The sequence below is a fragment of the Mustela nivalis genome, assembly GCF_964662115.1.
Source record: "Mustela nivalis genome assembly, chromosome: 7".
Classification (NCBI taxonomy): Eukaryota; Metazoa; Chordata; class Mammalia; order Carnivora; family Mustelidae; genus Mustela; species Mustela nivalis.
The window spans coordinates 68557215-68576025 of NC_139026.1; the positions used below are offsets into that span (position 1 = coordinate 68557215).

Sequence of the window (18811 nt, forward strand, 5' to 3'; positions counted from 1 at the left end):
CATTTATTCTCTCACCAGTTCTAGATGCGAAAAACCCCAAATCCAGGTGTTAGCAGGAGAAATTAATAAAAGGAAATATCATTTAAAATGAAGTCTAGAGGCCAGATGAGGGAGCTCTCACATCCTACCACTAGCCAGCAAGTACAGACCCCACCAGGAACAGAGAGTACCTTGCAGGTCTTGCCAGTGGATACCAGTTTACTAAGCCCCGCAGGAAACAGCCCAGTCAGGAAGAGACTGTCAGGATTAGCTAAGGAAAAGGCAACATGCCTCAACAAACTCCCAGTTTACTCTCTAGGACTTTTCATCCATAACAGCCCCTCCCAACTCCCTTCTTTGTAACAAAGCAGTCATCTCATTTGTTCTCCATACATGCCAATGGTTTTGCTGTAGCATTCATGTCCTAAACTGCAAGTCTCTGCTAATCCCTAGTAAACTCATTTTTGCTGGTAAAATAATTGACAGTTTTAAGATTAACAGTTCCTTCTGGAAGTTCTGAGAATCTGTTTATGCCTCTCTGCTCACTTCTGATGGTTTGCAGTAGCTTGTAGATATATGGCTCCAATCCCTGCTTCTGTCTTCACATGGTGAGCTACCGTCTCCTCTGTTTTTAAAAGTACAGCCTTTTGGTCAGATGGGTATGGGGTTTGAATCCAGGCTCTGTTTTTTTGTGTTCTGGAGAAAATCTAACATTCTCTGAGCTTCAGTTTCGAGGAAAATGGAACCTTAAGATCTTCCTCAGAGCTGTTGTGATTTAAGTAGTTATGTTGCAGAAGGCAGAGTATAAATGGTGGTCATGGGGCCTCTGGGTGGCTCAGTGGGTTAAGCCTCTGCCTTTGGCTCAGGTCATGATCCCAGGGCCCTGGGATTGAGTCCCGCATCTGGCTCTCTGCTCAGCACGGAGCCTGCTTCCCTCTCTCTCTGCCTGCTTCTCTGCCTACTTGTGATCTCTCTCTGCTAAATAAATAAATAAAATCTTAAAATAAATAAATGGTGGTCATTGGAATTAAGCTCATGGTCAATACAGCTGTGATTTTTGTACTCTCCAGTTTGTATGTTCTAGGACAGTGAATTAATTACAAGACCTATACCATACAAATTTAGGGACAAAAGAATTATGAATCTTTACAGAATTACTTTATATTCAGGGATCTCTCGGTTTCTGAGCAGGAAGTTGAGACTCCTGTCCTCACCCTGCCCTCCTGTGTTTTCTTTTTGTCTTACTATCTCCCTAAGACGTTAGTGGACAGACATGACCAGAGTTAGAGGACCTAGAAAAATACTTACTGTTTTCCCAGACATCAAGTACAGTAAGGTTCCTTCTGAATTAAAAGAACTCATTTGCAATCCTGTCAGCAGGCAATAATATGTTTCATGCAGTGTAAACAGTAACACATGTACCTAGGGGTCACTAAGAATTACATAATTTTTCAGTTGGAAGAATTCTTAAAAGTGCAGTTGCTCACTTAGGATAAAAACTTTTTGTTCAGCTTTCTTACCAAATTATGGCCCTGCAAATTATAGCCAATGCTGCGTGGAATAATTTTAAATATTAAGGATTTTTATAATGGGGTTTTATTATATCTAAAACCCAGATTAATCCAGTGACTTTCTGTCAGAGAGCTACTTTTAGTTAAAACTTCTTCAAAACGTCTTAGTTAATAGCAAAATTCTTAATTCTTAATTATGCAAATTTCTTAAGCAAATTCTTAATTAAGCAGAATTGTTAATTAAGCAATATTCTTAATGTTAACTCTCCAGCAAACTGGAGAGAGTGGGTATGGAGAGAGGGTGAGACTCCCGAAGGCTTAACTTTCTGTATCTCCATACTTTTTTACAGCAGAATGCAGATTTTTAAAAAATACAATATTTTTTAAATCAGCAAAACCTTCACATTTTTATTTTCATGAAAAAAAGAAGACATGGTAAGTCTTTGATTTATATCTTCCAGTTGTTTAGAACATGGATATTTACAATTTGTACTAGAGTTCCCAAAATTATTGTTAGCTTGTAATTTAGTATGGAAAAATGTTATCACAAGCATCATCTCCTTCAAATTAATTGAACTCATCCCCATACCCTAACCACCTTCTTGATAGTTTCCTTGACACAGCATTGCTACAGATAGGGTCCACATATGCCAAGGAAACATTGAGTGTCAGGGTAGCTTCCAGGCTCATTCAAAGTGTGTGCCTTTATTTCTTCCCTTGCATCCTTAATATTTAAGATGTTTGGAAATACAGCATTAATTGTGGTAGATTTCATCCCTACATCCAATCATCAGCAAACGCTGTATGCTTTACCTTCAACTCTTTTAACAGCTTCCCAGCTGCTCCCATGGGCTCGGATTTCACTCTTTCCTCCTTACAGCCTAGTCGCCACCCAGTAATCAAGTGAGGTGTTGTTTTTTGTTTTAAAGATTTTATTTATTTATCTGAGAGAGAGAGAGTGAGAGAGCATGAGAGGGGAAGGGGTCAGAGGGAGAAGCAGACTCCCCGCATAGCTAGGAGCCCAATGCGGGACTCCACCCGGGGACTCGGGATCATGACTTGAGCCGAAGGCAGTGGCTTAACCAGCTGAGCCACCCAGGTGCCTAAGAGAAATTTTTTTTGAAGAGTAAGTCTGATCAATCTGATCAAGGCATGTCTGTCTGTCCCTTTATCACTCACAATAAAATTGGGTCCTCACAAGGGTGATTTGCTTGTTTCATTTGCTGGGTACTTCAATTTCAACTCCTATCACTCTCTCCCGGGCTCCCTGGACTCCATTCACACCAGCCGCCTCTGCTTTGCTTTACACACATTGACTCTGCTCCCATTTCAGGCTCTGCCTTTGCAGTACTCTAAGCCTAGAACATTCTTTCCCAGATCTCTCTGTACTAATGCTCTCCCTTTTCATTCAGATCTCTGGTCAATTATCCCTTCTCAGAGGTCTTCCTTAACCTAAACCCCATATATAGTAGTACCCCCTTCACTCACTATCCCTTTATCCGTGCTTTCACATAACACTAGATATATTTTTAAGATGCATTTTATATAATCATATATTTGTCAATTGTCAGTCTTCCATCATTAAAAGAGAAATCGCCAAGAGTAGGGACTTTGTTCTTACTACTGGATTGGAAGGGTGTAGGACAACACCTGACATAAACCTAGGCATTTACCAATCATGTGAATGAATCTTTCATTTACATTCCTAAGCACTTTTTGCTTCACTTAGTTTTCCTCTCTTTTACTACTCTTACAATTCCACCCAGGCTTTTAAGCAAAGATGCTTTTTGTAAGTGGATACATGTTAATCATCATTACGAGGGATTGCTATAGGGGTCACTGTTTATTTATTTTAAATGTTTTTTTTTTTTAAAGATTTTATTTATTTATTTGAAAGACGGAGATCACAAGTAGGCAGAGAGGCAGGCAGAGAGAGAGAGAGAGGGAAGCAGGCTTCCTGCGGAGCAGGGAGCCCGATGCGGGGCTCGATCCCAGGACCCTGAGATCATGACCCGAGCCAAAGGCAGCAGCCCAAACCACTGAGCCACCCAGGCGCCCCTATTTTAAATGTTTTATTTGACAGGGCGGGTGAGAGAGCACAAGCAGACAGAGTAGTAGAGGGAGAGGCAGAAGCGGGGAGCCTGATGTGGGTCTCAATTCCAGGACCCTGAGATCATGACCTGAGTTGATGGCAGATGCTTAATCATCTGAGCCACCCAGGCACCTCAGGGGTCACTGTGTTTAACACATAGGGAAAGTGGACACTTCAAGCAAGTCCCAAAGTGAATCCTACCAAGAGTCTCTGTGCGCAGAAAAAGCAGCTGGGGAGGAGATGGGATCAAGGGCAGAGCTCATAGGAAGAGAGGGAATGAGGTTTTGTTTAGGGGTCCTGAATCGGACTGGTGCTGTCAGTGTAATTAATCCCATTCTGTAGTCTCACGGACCAGCTTATCCCCCACCCTGCCACCTCCCACCCAAGCAGTAAAAATACATTTTACACTTTACAGTTCTAGACTTATTAAACAATTAAAGACTTTTTCTTAGCAAATCAAACTTCAAGGCTGACTTTCTTCTCTCCTCTCATTTTTATTATTGAATAAATTAATTTTCCCTGCAATATGAGCAGGGTTTTTTCCCCCCCTGTTGTCATGACATTATATGCTTTGATCCAGGTGATTATTTTCTTGCAATGGAGGGTGGGTAGAGAAAAAAAAAAAAATCCCATGCTGGGATGATGCATGTGGATGAGCTCGCTGAAATACTTTTTCCTTTTTGCCTTACAGTCTCTTTGCCCACGTCCAGTTCAGAGGATGCTAATATAAACCTTGCCCACCTCTCTCAGCCCATCTTTCTTACTCAGACAGTTCCCCAGCAGCTTCCTGATGGGCACACACTCTTCCGTTTCCAGGACAAACTGTGCCACGGCCTTCCGTCCTGGCAACTGGCCCCGCACGGTCTCACTTTTGACACTGTCCAGGACTACTCCTCTGATGTCTTTGGGCTTACCTGGCACCCCAAAGATGATAAACAGGCCCAGACAGTCATCTCCTATCAAGTGACAGAATTCTTCAAGCTTATCAAATCGACTTCTCTTCCTGGAAGACCCCCCTGCCCTGGATTCTGGAGGGGACATGTCACAGGGCTGAGATGCCACAGGAGGGAGGGAAGACATCTGCAGAGTTTGCACTGCCAGCTGAAGCCTGATCTGTTTGTCGGCTCCCCAGAAAGTCCAAATCCAGTCTTCCCCGAACAGTACAGCTTGGTGCTTGGTCATCTTGGTGGTGGTAAGCGATTCATCCACTCCCTTGTCTTGGCAGAAAGTGATGAAGTGGATTAAGAAGATCTCGTTCAGAGTGTTGGAAGCTGGGCACAGATTGCTCAGAGGATCTTCGAATCCAAGATACTCCCTCACTTTCCGAGCTGCATGGACTATAGCCTCGCTGACAACCTCACAGATGCTGGAATCCTCTTTGCTGTCCTTCGGAGGCAACTGTTGCGATGAGTTTTGCCCCATATTTCCTCTGCACCTGATCAATACTGCTTCTGGAGATCGAACGTATGAAGCTCATGCAGAATGACTTCTTCGGAGAAGTTTTACGGTGTTTTACAGTGAAGTCATGTCTGGTAATGCAGTCCCAGTTTTCTGACTCAGCATTGACGTGGCGTAGCTGAGCACATAGACACACAGCTAAACAAACATGCCCGGTCTCTCTGTTTGCCAAGGAGGTGTGTTGTATTCACACATTCCTGCTGGTTTATTAAGTTAGAGATGATTAACTCTCACCAAAACATCTGTTCTTCTCTAGCGATGTTCACTCCACTTCTAATATTGGGCAATCTCTTCCAAGATAGGTTTCCGCTTTTCAAATTTTACTTAAAGACAGTATTTAGTTCTTTAAAGGAATATACATCTCCTTCTAAAACAAACTTCTTCAACTTTGATGGCGAGTCATTTCCCTTTGCTTTTCTAATAACCCCTCTGCTAGGATTCCTTACGCCCCACCCAGTCCAGCTGCCTATTTCCTTTTGTACAGAAATTCCTCAGAGCCCTCAAATTTCTACCTGTCGATATATGCTATAACCCTCCCCCATGAAATTTATGGGAGTTTGCAAATGATAAAGCATCTGTGTCACTGTTCTAATAGGTCAGAAATAAAGCCTACTGGGTATTCTGCACAAAGGAAAATAAAGTCACAGAGCATAAAAACAGGAGACAATTATCAACTGACTTTATTTCTTTTCATATGTTAAAACCAGCAGTGCACAATGTTTTGTAAATAAAATATATCTCATCAAAAAAATATTTAACTTTATCACATATCATCAGTTATGTTACACTGCCCTGAATAAAGAATATTTGGCATCTCTAACAGTCTTCTGGCATATTTTTTTTAACCAGGTTTGAATAAGAAATTGTTTTTCAAATGGTGACATATGTTCACATTAAAAAAAATACTAGTATGTAAGAGTCCAATACAGTTACCAGACAATGAATAGTAGAGAGTAAAGGATTATTATTAGCATCAGATCATTTTAGTCACGAATAAACAGTAATTTGGTATTATAGGCCCTTGCTGAAAAGCTTGGTAACCTGCTAAGAACTTGCAAGATCACACCACTGATATTCAAATAGAATTTATAAGCAAATCCATGGGCACATACTGAACTGCCTCTCCCCACACCAATTTGTGACGTGTCTTTACCATGTTGGCTATCGTGGGAAGTGTAGTAGTGAATAAAAAATAGGTTATTTTTTCGACTACCCCTAAAAATAATGATAAACACAGTAAGTTTTTGCCACCGCTATTTCCTTTAGAAATAAATGTCATCTGGGCCCTGTGCTAAAAACATGAATTACGTTTTCTCATCAATATATAGCCATTCTAAAACTCATTGTGCAGCCTCAGCGTTACTGAACTCTGAGACGAAATGTTCAGATGCATATTCAGCTTAACATAAAAAAATCCCATCCACTGATAGCCTGAGAAATATACAATTAATAACAGTAGGTAGATGGTTAGTATTTTGATGTCATGAGATACTCAGCAAGAAGGAAAATAAGCAGCTTAATACTGTGAAGGTTTTTGTTTGGGTCTGATTTCTTCAGAAATTTCTACAAATTTGGGGGGGAACTTCTGAATTCATTTGAGTTAATAGTATTCAAATGTCCCTGGTGTTCTTCCTTTTGAGGCTAAAGGATCCAAGATGAAGGCTGAAACTTTCAACTCTTCAACAATTAACTGGGTGATGTGTCATCAGAGAAGGGGCATTTCATATACCCTAATTTAGTTGGGATGATCAATATTAACTCATTTTTAATATCATTAAAATTCAGCTTGGAGAAGGAGAGATCATCCCAACCTTTCGAGGACCACTTGGTATATGACTGTTTGGAGCACTGCATTTGCTTTTCATCATCTCCTGTATGTCACAAAATAAAAGTTCTATTTTCTATGTACTAAATATATACACGTATTTAGAAAAATATATAAAATAGGACAAGAGGTGGCAAGTGGAGGTAGCCGCTGGCATTTAGCAGGCACGTGGAACACTTGAGGAAATTCCACATACGGATTTTGAAAGCATGTGATGTCCTATGCTGACAGCTACAGTGTTGTCACACTGACGTGACGAGATCATCCACGCACTGCTTCCTGATCCCCAAATCCTGGGTACTGTTGAATGGGAACGTGAAACGCTACAGTAAAACACTCATATTAAATGCAACACTTTAAATATATCACAGATTTTTACATTAAATAGAGGACAGACCACTACACTCTCATTCACCAGTGTCTCATTTTTCATGGCGTCTTCGGAATAGGCACACGCTGTCCCCCGCAACCCAGGCCTCCGTGTCCATTTCCGAGAAGGTGGAATGATCAATTGTATATAATCTGTTGTTTGTTCTAGATTCTTTGAGTTGTTTGAAAAATCAGGTGGAGGAAAGCCAAGGGGCTCCTCATGCTCGTCCAAGTGCTCAGATTAAACATTGGAGTCCTCGTCAGTGATGCTGGCACTGGGGAAACGGGCGGCAAAATCCCGAAACATGTCGTCCTCCTTTAACTTGCGCTGGAAAACAAGGGGATGGGGTCATGAAACAGGAAGCAGGAGCTCGGCACGACACACGCTCCGTTAAAACATGCAGTCCTTTGGGGTTATTTTAAATATCTTTTTAGAATAACATTTTTATTTTAAACTTCTTCTCATTTTTAAAGATTTTATTTTTAAGTAATCTCTACCCCCAACGTAGGGCTCGAAGTCACAACCCCATCAAGAATCGCACGCTCCACCAACGGAGCCAGCCAGGTGCCCCTGTAGAATAACATTTTAACTTCGTTTTACAGACTTACCGTTAGATTGTTGATGCCTTCGGTGAACACCCGTATCTGTCTCACTGTGTCTTCTGAATCCTCCATCTGTAAAGAACACACCCATCATGTGACCTACTCGGTTGCATCATTTCAAAGAAAGGACAGCAAAATGAGAAGTCGAAGAAGAAATAATGCAAGTGATATGAAACGGGCTGGGAGCAACAGAACACTTCTGGGGATACCTCCTTTCGTTACAGCAACCAGAGGCTAAGAATGAGCCAAAATGTCCCTTTACTGGCACCTCTAGCCTAATGCTCTGATATTGACAATGACATCAAAGGATTGGTGACTAGGGGGCAATACTCAAATCCAGGACTTTGCATTGAAAAAGACTACATGAGCTGTGTATTTCCACTTGACTTAATACACAGATTTCCATAACCCAGAGACAGTATAACATCAGTGAGCAGCCCAGCCTGGCAGCTTGGAAGCCCAGGTCTTCAAGCTGCTCTTCTATCTCAGGTGAGTTACTCAGCTTCTCCGTGCCTCGGTTTCCTTCCCCCTACACTGAGGATGACAAGGCTCTGTCAGTGAAAGCTGACATACGTTAACTGCTGAGGATAGTGCCTGGGACATAGCAAGCAACTGGGAAGCTATTGACTATTATTTTCTTATTATATTTTCAGATATTAGAGAAAAAACTGATTAGTAGACACAGTGCATCAAGTTTCCATTTAGTGTTTCATGGCTGGAGGAACTTGAAAGAAAACAGGCATGTCCTATTGCCTTTACCTGCTCCAACCAGTCCAAATCATCTTCGTCATACAGACGCGTGTCCAATCCAGGTTTAAATCCCTTCTTAGAGGTACTTCCTGATGGATGTCCCAGTTCCATAGGGCAAATATATTTTTCCCTATCTTCCTGTCTCTTCCTTCTCAGTTTCCAAAAATTGCCGAAGGTAAGTTTCCTTGGCTTTAAAAGAAAAGCAAACATCCAGGGATTTAATAAAACTCATATGGCAGAGAATTGAGAATATGCATGATTCAAATATTCACTCCATTTACAGAGAAAAGCAATTGGATGATTAAATTGGTGTGACAAAAATAAAAGCACCCTGTGTGTGTATGATTGATGTGTCCAAATATAATAAATGATCCAGATTATGAATCTCAGAAGATTAAGCTTGTTCTACTTATTCACCCCAATTAGCTGCGCAGTCACGGTGATACGCAAAAAAATGCCAAGAGCCTTAGTTTTTGATTAAACGGGACTTAATGCAATGATATTTCTCAGGGATGAATCCAGTTTTGCAAGGTTTTCCCATCTCAGATCAGGAAAAGAGAATGGTCCTAACTGTGTTTTCTTTTCAGGGGAAGCTAGGATTATCCTGTATGCCGGCTATGCTTCCATAACAGAACTGAGGTTGCTAAAGGAATCTTCACTTGTTTGGAGAGAGAATTTCTAATGATACTTGGAAGAGAAACTCCATCTGAGTCACTGCATAGTCCCTGAGACTATCAGTTCAGCAGACGGTGATCAGGCTGATGGTGAGAATTTAAATAGAACAGAGTCTTTGAGAAGTTTCAAATCTGGCAGATCTCTTAAGAGAGAAAGGGAGCTAATGAGAAAGTGTCAGGCAGGTAGAGGAGGTAAAAGAGAGAGAGAGAGAAATATCTATATTTCTATATATAAAGAAATTAGTACAAATTTGCAGAAGAGCTGATAAACTCTATCTCCACATTAAGTTGGTTGAGATAACAGACTCATAAGAGTTCACAGAGAAATGATTAAAAAGAAGAAAATGTAATCTGAATTTGGTATGACCCATGAATCTGGGTATACCCAGAAACAGCCATTCTCTGTTGGTCTACCTTGAGTCATTTCTTAAGTATCTTTTTCTAACTTGCAAGATTGGTTCATTGCAAGCCAGACAAGTTGAATCTGTGTGAGAAATCTTCCTCTTCTGCTGGATTTATCCATAGAACAACTGCAATCAATGTTTGAGCCCAAGTCATGGACTCTGCATTGGCAATACATTGACTGCATCCCAACGTCATCCTCTTCATCACTGTTAACTCTAATAGAATAAATGTGAGCAAAGGTTCCCCCAGAAAGACACTTGCAAAAATGCATTTTCTTAATTACTCTTAAAGATGCACAGACCATTAACCCATCCACAAGACTCAGGAAACTCCAGAAAATGGGACAGTCAGGTCAAAACCAAGCCCCAGCTTTAGTTTTTGCTTTAACCAGTTATTAGAAGACAGAAGCCTAAACCAACCTTCACTTTGGCCTTGGCTGTCAGGAGTACATAATCTGGTAACTCCATGGCATCACGCTTTTGGTGCTGGGCCTCGGCCCCGATCAGAAGGTTGAAATGAGTAGCCAAATGTCTTCGCAAGAGGGTCTTACTTGGTGGGATGCTCAATAGCTGAGCCATTGTTTCTACATTAAAACGAGGTTCTAGAACCTATAAAAAAAAAAAATTCATTTAAGGCACTGTGTATCATGCATGTCTGCCCTGCGCTTTGTAATTGGGAAAGTTCCTTCATTTAGTCATCACCAATGATCCCGCAACAGCCCAGAGAGACCGAGCATGGACTTTGATTTTCAAGCTATAGATCTTTATTTTGCCTAAGCCAGTGAGAAGTAGAGCCGTTCCCAACATCCATGCATTCCAAAGTTAGGGCTTGTAGCTCCCCAAAGTGGAGCCTTTGGAAGGCGACTCCTTATATCACTGTGCAGAAATAGAATCTGGATGTGGCAGGTGTTTCACGCCTTTGGTGCTGCGCCTCACATGAGAACCGGTGGCCAGATGGTCACATAAGATAAGAGACAATGGATTGAAATCTGATCTAACCCTACATGATACAAATACATGATGGGGAAAAATACTCGGAAAGTAAAGACTCCCTAGAAATGGTTACAGGAGGGCTCAGTTTGATGGTGCTAGGATTATGACAAGCAAACTGATAATGTCCTAACTCATTTGACTGATGGAAACAAAATGAGAAGTCAGTTTTTCAATTAAAAGAGAGTTTTACCATGAGCCCACCATGGACACCACTGCCTCTGAGATTGGGGGCATATTCTGCCAAGTCCACGGAGCGCAGCCACTCCATCACCCGGTGATTGGTCCACTGCTGAACTTCGGACGGGGTGACGCTGTTCTGTGAGAACAAACAACCACCAGGAGCTTCAGTCATGAGAGACTGTGAGCTCTGAGAAACACACAGAGGGTTTTGGAGGGGAGGGGGGTAGGGGGTTGGGTGAGCCTGGTGGTGGGTATTAAGGAGGGCACGTATTGCATGGAACACTGGGTGTGGTGCATAAACAATGAAATCTGGAACATTTTATTTTTTTATGAAAAAAGTAAAACAAAATAAAAGGAGCGTTAGTCCATTGACTGTGGGATCCCAAACACTCAAACTGCACCTTCTACAAAGTCTGCCTTCTAGAGCACAATTCCCTCGACATCCCACTAAGTATTACAGAAAAGGGGACTGCTAATCTCAGTTTTGTTTTGAGGCATCCGTGCCAGTGTTCCAAGCTTTTTTCACAAACTCATGAAGCAGTGCTTTAGGAAAACAAGTCTCTAGAGTGATATTTAACTCTGTGGCTTAAGGAGGCAAGAAAATAAGAGACACCTGAGAAAAGGAGGGAGGGAAATTAAAACACAATCTTTGTGGTTACACAGGTAGAGCCATCACAATGGGGGGGATATAGGAAAATAAAGCCCGAGAAGGTAATGAGGCTGGACTTGAGGCTCTGAGGATGGCAGAAGCCTTCCCTGCCGGCCCATGAAGACTCGTGTGTCTGTTTTGCCCGCACAGCTGTCCCGTGCATGGAGAGCGCATGCAGCGGGAATCTCAACCTCAGGTGCTACCTCGTCAGACGGCCGCCTCCCCAGACAGTTCGGTTCAAAGTTATTGATCCTCAGGACCTGGATAGCCCTTTTGATACTGAGATGATGTAGCACACTCACGACCTTCAAAGACAGTAAGTCATCCTGAAAAAAAAACAAAACAAAACAACAACAAAAAGAGGAGTTCACTGAGCTGGCCTGGAGCAGGAGGACCTTCTCAGGGAAATTTCAGAAAACAAGTAAAACTAGGAAACCCCTCTACCAACATAGCGCTTGTATTTTCGAAAACCCTTTATTTGGTAACAGAACACTTTTTTTCCTGTTCCCAACAAAATCCTCTCCAGGACCCCAAATTAAAAACAACCACCAAAAAATTAGTGTTGTATCAACAGAAGCCAAGTTTCACCTGTTTCTCTTCCGGACACTTTGAAACAGGATCGTGAGACCCCACAGCTCTGTAGAGCACAGTTGGAAAGGAATTGGCTGGGTTACACTTTGATTTGGTGTGATAAAGCAAAGAGTTAAGAGCCCATGATGTTCCGTGAGGACAGCAGAACTAGGTTTGCTGAACTAAGGCACATCACCATTTGGGAGAAAATCAGAAAAGTATCTCTGTTATAGTATTCCCCAAGCCTCAAGGAATCTCTAGTTCTTGATTATTATGCTCTATCCAGCAGAGTCTGTGATCGATGAGAAGGTTTTGGTGAGAGTTAAAGAGAAAGGAGACATGAAGAAGTTATTAGTAGCAACATGTATCACCATCAGTTCCTTCCAGGTGTAACTTTCCTGTCTGTGGTTATTGGGAACATTTCAAACATACCAAACACACCAAAACAAATTATTTCAGAAGGTGATGTGGAGGGCAGTGTCAAGATAAGCACCAGTCTATTTCCAAACACACCCAGAAAATAAAACAAGAAAAATATCCATTTTAGACACACCTTACTGATAAACACATTTGTTGGTGGTGGGGGGGGTGATAATCTATTATAGAAATAGTTTTTAAATAAAAATATTGGACAATCAGCTTAAATTCTTAAAGCTACTCAGCAAAATTATTTCCTGAATTTTTTTTTGATCAATTTCTTTAAGGCACTTCCTTATGGTAAGTTAGAAGGCATTCAACACATTTTAATCTAAGATTGAGACACCCATTCAAAACATTTCCACGTGGGTCAGTTTCAACTAATTCAAGTTTTTCAGATTTAAAAAAATCTAAATACGTGATTACAATGTAAATACAATGCAAATTATTTTAGCTTGAGACATTTTTTTTAGAGGGCTGATTTAAATCAAAACAGATACTATTTTTAGATTTTTTAACAAATCTTTTGTTTTTTTAAAGATTTTTATTTATGTATTTGACAGAGCAAGATCACAAGTAGGCACAGAGGCAGGCAGAGAGAGAGAGGAGGAAACAGGTTCCCTGCTAAGCAGAGCCCGACGCGGGACTCAATCCCAGGACCCTGAGATCATGACCTGAGCCGAAGGCAGGGGTTTAGCCCACTGAGCCACCCAGGTGCCACCGCCTTCTTCTTCTTTTTTTTTTTTTATTTGACAGAGAGAGAGAGATCATAAGTGGGAGAGAGGCAGGCATAGAGAGAGAGGGAGAGGCAGGCTCCCTGCTAAACAGAGAGCCTGATGCAGGGCTCGATCCCAGGACCCTGAGATCATGACCTGAGCCGAAGGCAGGGGCTTAACCCACTGAGCCACCCAGGTGCCCCTAAAAAAATCTTTTAGGTAATTTTAATTTACCAAAGAGTTGCCAAAGAAGAGATAATAGTTCCATATATCCTTCACTCAGCTTTCCCTAATGGTTAACACCTTCTATAACCATAATGTAGTCATCAAAACTGAGGAATTAACATAAACAAAAAAATGGTAATTAAAACTACAGACTTTACTCAGATTTCATCAGTTTTTCCACTAGGTCCTTTCTCTATTCCAGGATCCAGCCCAGGATACCATGTTCAAATAGGTATTTTTGTGACTCAGAACTTTTGAGGTCTAATTGTCTAAGATGATTTACTCTTTTATAGTCACAAAATTTATGTGCACTTTTCTTGTGGTTTTAAGCCTGAATCTACTCACGTTCGTGCAGAAGCATACCTACCTAGACAAGCAGGCAAGTATTTACTGAATTTGTTGCAGGCTGAGCTATTAAGAGGAGGAATCTGGAAACATCTTGGGTTCAAACACCCTGTGACTTCTGACTACTTTCTGGCTGTGGAAACTTGGTTGAGCTACCCCATTTCTCAAGTTTCTCATTCCCTCACCTAAACACTGGGGGATAACAAGAATGTCACCTCAAGGCTTGCTGAAACTGGAGTATTCATAGGAGTACGGAGCTTGGAAGAGTGTCTGGCACACAGTATACATGCAATGTGCCACGCGCTCGTGTTATTACAAGCAGGTGCCCACCAAGGTACGGACTTTGGTTCAATGACAGAGAAGAAAATGAATCCCATGAAAGGAACCCCACAATTCTGACATTGAAAAATAAGCTGTTTGAAATTTTCAACAACTTTTTTTTAAAAAACGATTTATTTATTTGACAGACAGAGATCACAAGTAGGCAGGGAGGCAGGCAGAGAGAGAGAGGAGGAAGCAGGCTCCCTGCTGAGCAGAGAGCCCGATGCGGGGCTCAATCCCAGGACCCTGAGATCATGGTCTGAGCTGAAGGCGGAGGCTTAACGCACTGAGCCACCCAGATGCCCCAAATTTTCAACAAACTTAAAGAAGATACTTCTTGGGGTTGGTTCCAGAGCGTAGCTCACAAAAGGCCTTTTAAAGAAAAGAATCTAAATCAGCAGTGCACTAACAGGACTGCGGAATCTAGAACAAGTTCTCCTGGAAACCGTCTCTTCTACTGTTGTAAAGTCCTTCTACCTCTTAGATGGAAGGATAAAAATACGGAACAGTAATGCAGGAATCAGAGAGTCCACCTCAGCCTACTTCTTGCCTCTGCGATTACTCCCCTAGTGGAACGGGGCTAAAGAGAGAAAGGAGGCAGGTTTTGGGTAACATTCTCCAAAGCAGAAGGGAGGAGAGGAGACGGGTCTCTAGATGTCAGGTCAAAAGGGTGGTCTCTTCTGAGCAGTCACTGCATATAGGAATGTGTAACTCAGAAACCCCCAGGGCTTCGACACTCTACACTCTATTTTTTAAACATCGTTAGGAGAGGGGCGCCTTGGTGGCTCAGTCAGTTAAGTGGCTGCCTTCGGCTCAGGTCATGATCCCAGAGTCCTGGGACCAAACCTCACATCAGGCTCCCTTCTTAGTGAAAGTCTCCTCCTCTCTCTGACCCTCTCTGGGCTCGTGCTCTATCTCACCCTCTCTCTCAAATAAATGAATAAAATCTAAAATAAAATAAGACAAAGCATCTTCATAACATATAATTCGCATATAAAATTATGCGAAAATTTACCCCTTCAAAGCGTGCACTTCAGGGTCTACATTGTCGAATATACATAAAACCATCTTCCTGGAGAGCTGAGTTTAGATTAGCCTTCATACAGCTTAAATCCAAGTTTTAAATTTCCCAACGATACTGCAATCACCAAATCCTCTGACTTCAACTTAACAGAAACTCTTCTGGCTCTTCTCAAGTTAAGGCAACACCCTGAAACTCTGGTGGAATCATTGTGACAACAATGTATTTTGCTCACTATTTCTGTGTCTTTCCAGAGAAAAGCAATTTGACACTCCCCTTCCCCAACTCCCAGGAGCCAATCACTTACAAGAGTCATGTAATGGAGCATTCGACCATCTACCCGTCCTTCGTCAAACTGGGTCTTGTACTGGGGGAGACCAATGTCATCCAACCACCCTACAGGAGAGAAATCGGTGTTGTTAGTAAGCCACGCAACACCTGTACTTGTGATTCAAAAGAAAAAGCAGCTTCATTCATTTATTCATTCATTCAGTCAGTCACTCATTTACTCATTCATGAATGAGTGAATTTAAAATCTCTTACTAGTAACCCAGTTGAAATCCAGCTTTCCATGGTTGGTTTCTTCTTCAGACCCCACGGCTTGCAGTGCCAGCTGGAGCTTCTTTCGATGAAGTGAACGCTTAATCCCAAGTTCCTGAAATAATAAGCAGAAACACTGGTTTGACCATTCTGTCACTATGGGCTAGATGCCACTGGCAAAAGATGCCAGCTCCCCCCAAACGAAGCCAGTGTTAAAGACCCGACAATCCTGTTCAGTCAGCATGCCAAGTCAAGTTGGTGAAATGTTGCTGAACAAAAGGCCCCTAGAAAGCCAAGACCACAGCAACTAGTTTAGTGGGATGTTCCATTCCCTAGTAGGCTCCTTCCTCAGCAAGACTGGAATTCTATTCTTTCTGTACAAAAGGTTAAACAATTAGGAAATATGTTAAATAATTTGACGAAAGATGTAGGGCTCTTTCCTTTTCCTTTTTGCAAAGTAAAGTTGAATTGCATACATTACACTGAGAAGTTGGGCCAATGCTAAAGCCTCACAAAGATTCTGAGAAATATGAGCTTAAGGTTTATTATTATGTCTATACAATTATTTCTCATTAAAATAGCCAGTGGCTTACATGTTTCATAAGGAATCATTAAGATCAGGTCCTTCTTGTTAAATCCATGCGATTAAATTAAAAAAAAAAAGTGTGAAGCAGAAAACACAGTTTTTCAAGAGTACTGACTGGCTCCCCCCACTCCCCTTTCTGGAGTATAAAACAATTCTACAATCATATTCTCTTTCTCAGTAACCATTGTCTAAACAAAACAGAGAAGCAGTCACCTTCTCCAGATCTTGCTGAGAAGCCTGCAGAAGTGTTTGGCCAGATGCAATCCAGTGCTTGCCTGAATTCACGTAGGACCCCAAGCCCTGCTCCACAAGCCAATCGCAAACCTGCTCCTTGGTCCATTTGGCAAATGGCATATCCAAGTCGCTATAAGAAAACGAACAACTGTGTGAAGAACAATTCCAAGCCAGCCCTGTGGCTTCTCAAGGTTGACCAACTTATACTGAATGAATGTAGAAATTCCCTAGTAATGCCCTATTTGACCATGAAAAGCTTACTTTTCAGTCCATGTTTAGGGGAGGTGGTACTGGCATTGAAAGTTACCTCAAAAGGACCACAGCTTTCATTTTCAAATGAAACCACAAAAGATTCAATATGTTTGAGCAAGAAACATATTTGTGGAAGAAAAACAAGTTGAACCAACAAGTCAAGTCACTGTACTAGTTTCAGTCAACGTGGTTTGAAGACTGAATTTCTAAACAGAAAACACTAGGTTAGATGGAAAGAAATCAAGTCTAACTTGAACTGTAGCAGAATTATGGTTTCTCTCCAAATGGTTATCAGTGAGAAGAGCGCAACATGCCATCACTGAGTATAGGGAAACATAATCACAGTAATTTCTGGGTCAAATTTTCTACTTTGACATGTAAATCGTGTTCCTCTTTGGGGGAAAAAAAATGTAGATAAACAAAAATTTTCTTTATTTTTTTTTAAAACAGCACAAGGAGATCCTCTACTGTGTATAAAGAGAACACATGGCAAATGAGACCTTCATGTGTTTGGAGAAAGCCAGGGTTTCCTCCTTGATAAAACCTGTGCCCAGTCTTCTGCAAGGGTAGGAGAGACCATGTTCCAAAGACTAAGTGTAATGGTTTGTGCTAGATGTTTGCCAACCCCATCCTTCTCATGCTCAGTAGGTCAGTACAGTAATTTCAAAACAGCCCTCAATTGTGGTAAGGGTGTAGGAAAAGTTCCTAGAGTCTTAACAGATAAAGCATTACATAGTCCTGATAAATTCAGGATTATTTAATCCTGATTAAATTCCGTTAGAATTTGTGTCTTAATGAATTTATGTAGGTGCGTTCACAGAATCCATTAGTCATTAACGTTCACTGAACAGTTACTATTTACCAGATACTCAACGCATATTAACTCCTTTAATCTTCATAATTAGACTAATTCATACCAGGGGACACGGAGGCGTAGAGTATGGATGTAGTTGCTCAAAGGTCACCCAGGTTACAGGAAGCAGCCAAGCCAGCAATCAGATCCAAGCAGTCTGTCTCTAGAACCTACTCTTAACCGCTATGTTAGCCCATCTCTCTAGAGCTATGCTTTAGAGTACTTGGAGTAACTATTTTCTCAGTCAGATTGAAGTCAAAGAATCATTCTTACACAGATGTTGCTGACACTTTAGCTTTGGTTCCTCCCCTGGCTCACGCAGCCCTCATCTTCTGCATGATTTTCACCAACCACTGCCAACCCGCACTGCTCTAAAGATGACGGACCCCTCTGCCAGGCAAAGGGGTAAGCAAGGGATTCTACTGCTCAGCCCAGGGACAGTACTAACATTGCAAGTGCTCATAGCCTGGACATGTGGGTAGAGATGTCAAAGTCCATTCGTTCAGTTTTTCTCACCTGTTAGATTGTCCCAAATCTCGAGACCAACCCAGTCGTGGCCCTGCAGTTGCCCTTGTCCCTCCTCTTTTAAATTCAGGCTCAGACAGGTCATCTGGGTTGAATGTAGTTGACTGACTTCTCCTAAGTCTGAATAGAAGAAACAACATCACATTGCCTTGTAGAGACCTGAGGAGACCTTAGGACTTTAAAGTTAATGAGAACATTGCTTATGTATGGTCAGAAAAGATGTCTGGATTTACACTTTAACTGAGACCCAGTGAGTCAGTGCATCCCAGATCACAATCTTCCTTCCATCAAAGGAACAGCAAAGCCTTACAACTGCATACTTGTTTCTAGGCAATCTTCCATTTATTCCTACATTTGAGCAACACACAACACAAAGCCCCCTCCGGTTGTCTGCTGTGTTACTTACTTTCTAAAGAGTTTCGTGATCCCTCTGGATTTCTTTTTGGAATCCGGCGATGGTGGAGATATCTGCGAATTTTTCGGCTGGGAAGATCTACCAGCCAGATCTAGGTGCTCAGCTGTCTCCTTCTCTGTTTCAGCTATCCCAAGAACAGAATACATACTTGGTGAGTTTTAAAGTACGGAATGAACATGACTAGATGCTACCCTTCTTAACTTTAGCAACTCTTCACAAATTCTTCTTCTGTTGGTCTGTAAAGACCACCCTACAAATATTACAGATGGAACACAAATTTATGTTCTGCTTTACCGTCTGCTGT

At 41.7% G+C, this 18811-nt stretch overlaps 2 protein-coding genes and 1 pseudogene across 3 annotated transcripts in view; all 3 read right to left on the minus strand.

The window, feature by feature from the left end:
- LOC309870274 (small ribosomal subunit protein mS35-like) overlaps positions 1-2339 on the minus strand; it is a gene marked incomplete at its 5' end in the record, with an annotated part of 47320 nt that extends 44981 nt beyond the window's left edge. The window contains one exon of the mRNA XM_082742452.1: positions 2304-2339. Coding sequence (XP_082598578.1) covers positions 2304-2339 — 36 coding nt within the window. The remainder of the gene's footprint in view (positions 1-2303) is intronic.
- Positions 2340-4238: 1899 nt separating this feature from the next.
- Positions 4239-5608, minus strand: LOC309868408 (rab15 effector protein pseudogene; annotated as a pseudogene). Its single transcript has one exon. The product of its transcript is annotated as a rab15 effector protein pseudogene (transcript).
- A 90-nt stretch (positions 5609-5698) lies between these two features.
- The window catches only part of LOC309870275 (liprin-beta-1-like), a gene marked incomplete at its 5' end in the record, with an annotated part of 59042 nt that continues 45929 nt past the window's right edge, over positions 5699-18811 (minus strand). The window contains 11 exons of the mRNA XM_082742453.1: positions 5699-7562; positions 7844-7909; positions 8597-8776; positions 10086-10274; positions 10849-10974; positions 11691-11813; positions 15410-15498; positions 15646-15757; positions 16442-16592; positions 18084-18212; positions 18499-18631. Of these exons, the coding sequence (XP_082598579.1) occupies positions 7476-7562; positions 7844-7909; positions 8597-8776; positions 10086-10274; positions 10849-10974; positions 11691-11813; positions 15410-15498; positions 15646-15757; positions 16442-16592; positions 18084-18212; positions 18499-18631 (1385 nt within the window). The 3' untranslated portion in view covers positions 5699-7475. The remainder of the gene's footprint in view (positions 7563-7843; positions 7910-8596; positions 8777-10085; positions 10275-10848; positions 10975-11690; positions 11814-15409; positions 15499-15645; positions 15758-16441; positions 16593-18083; positions 18213-18498; positions 18632-18811) is intronic.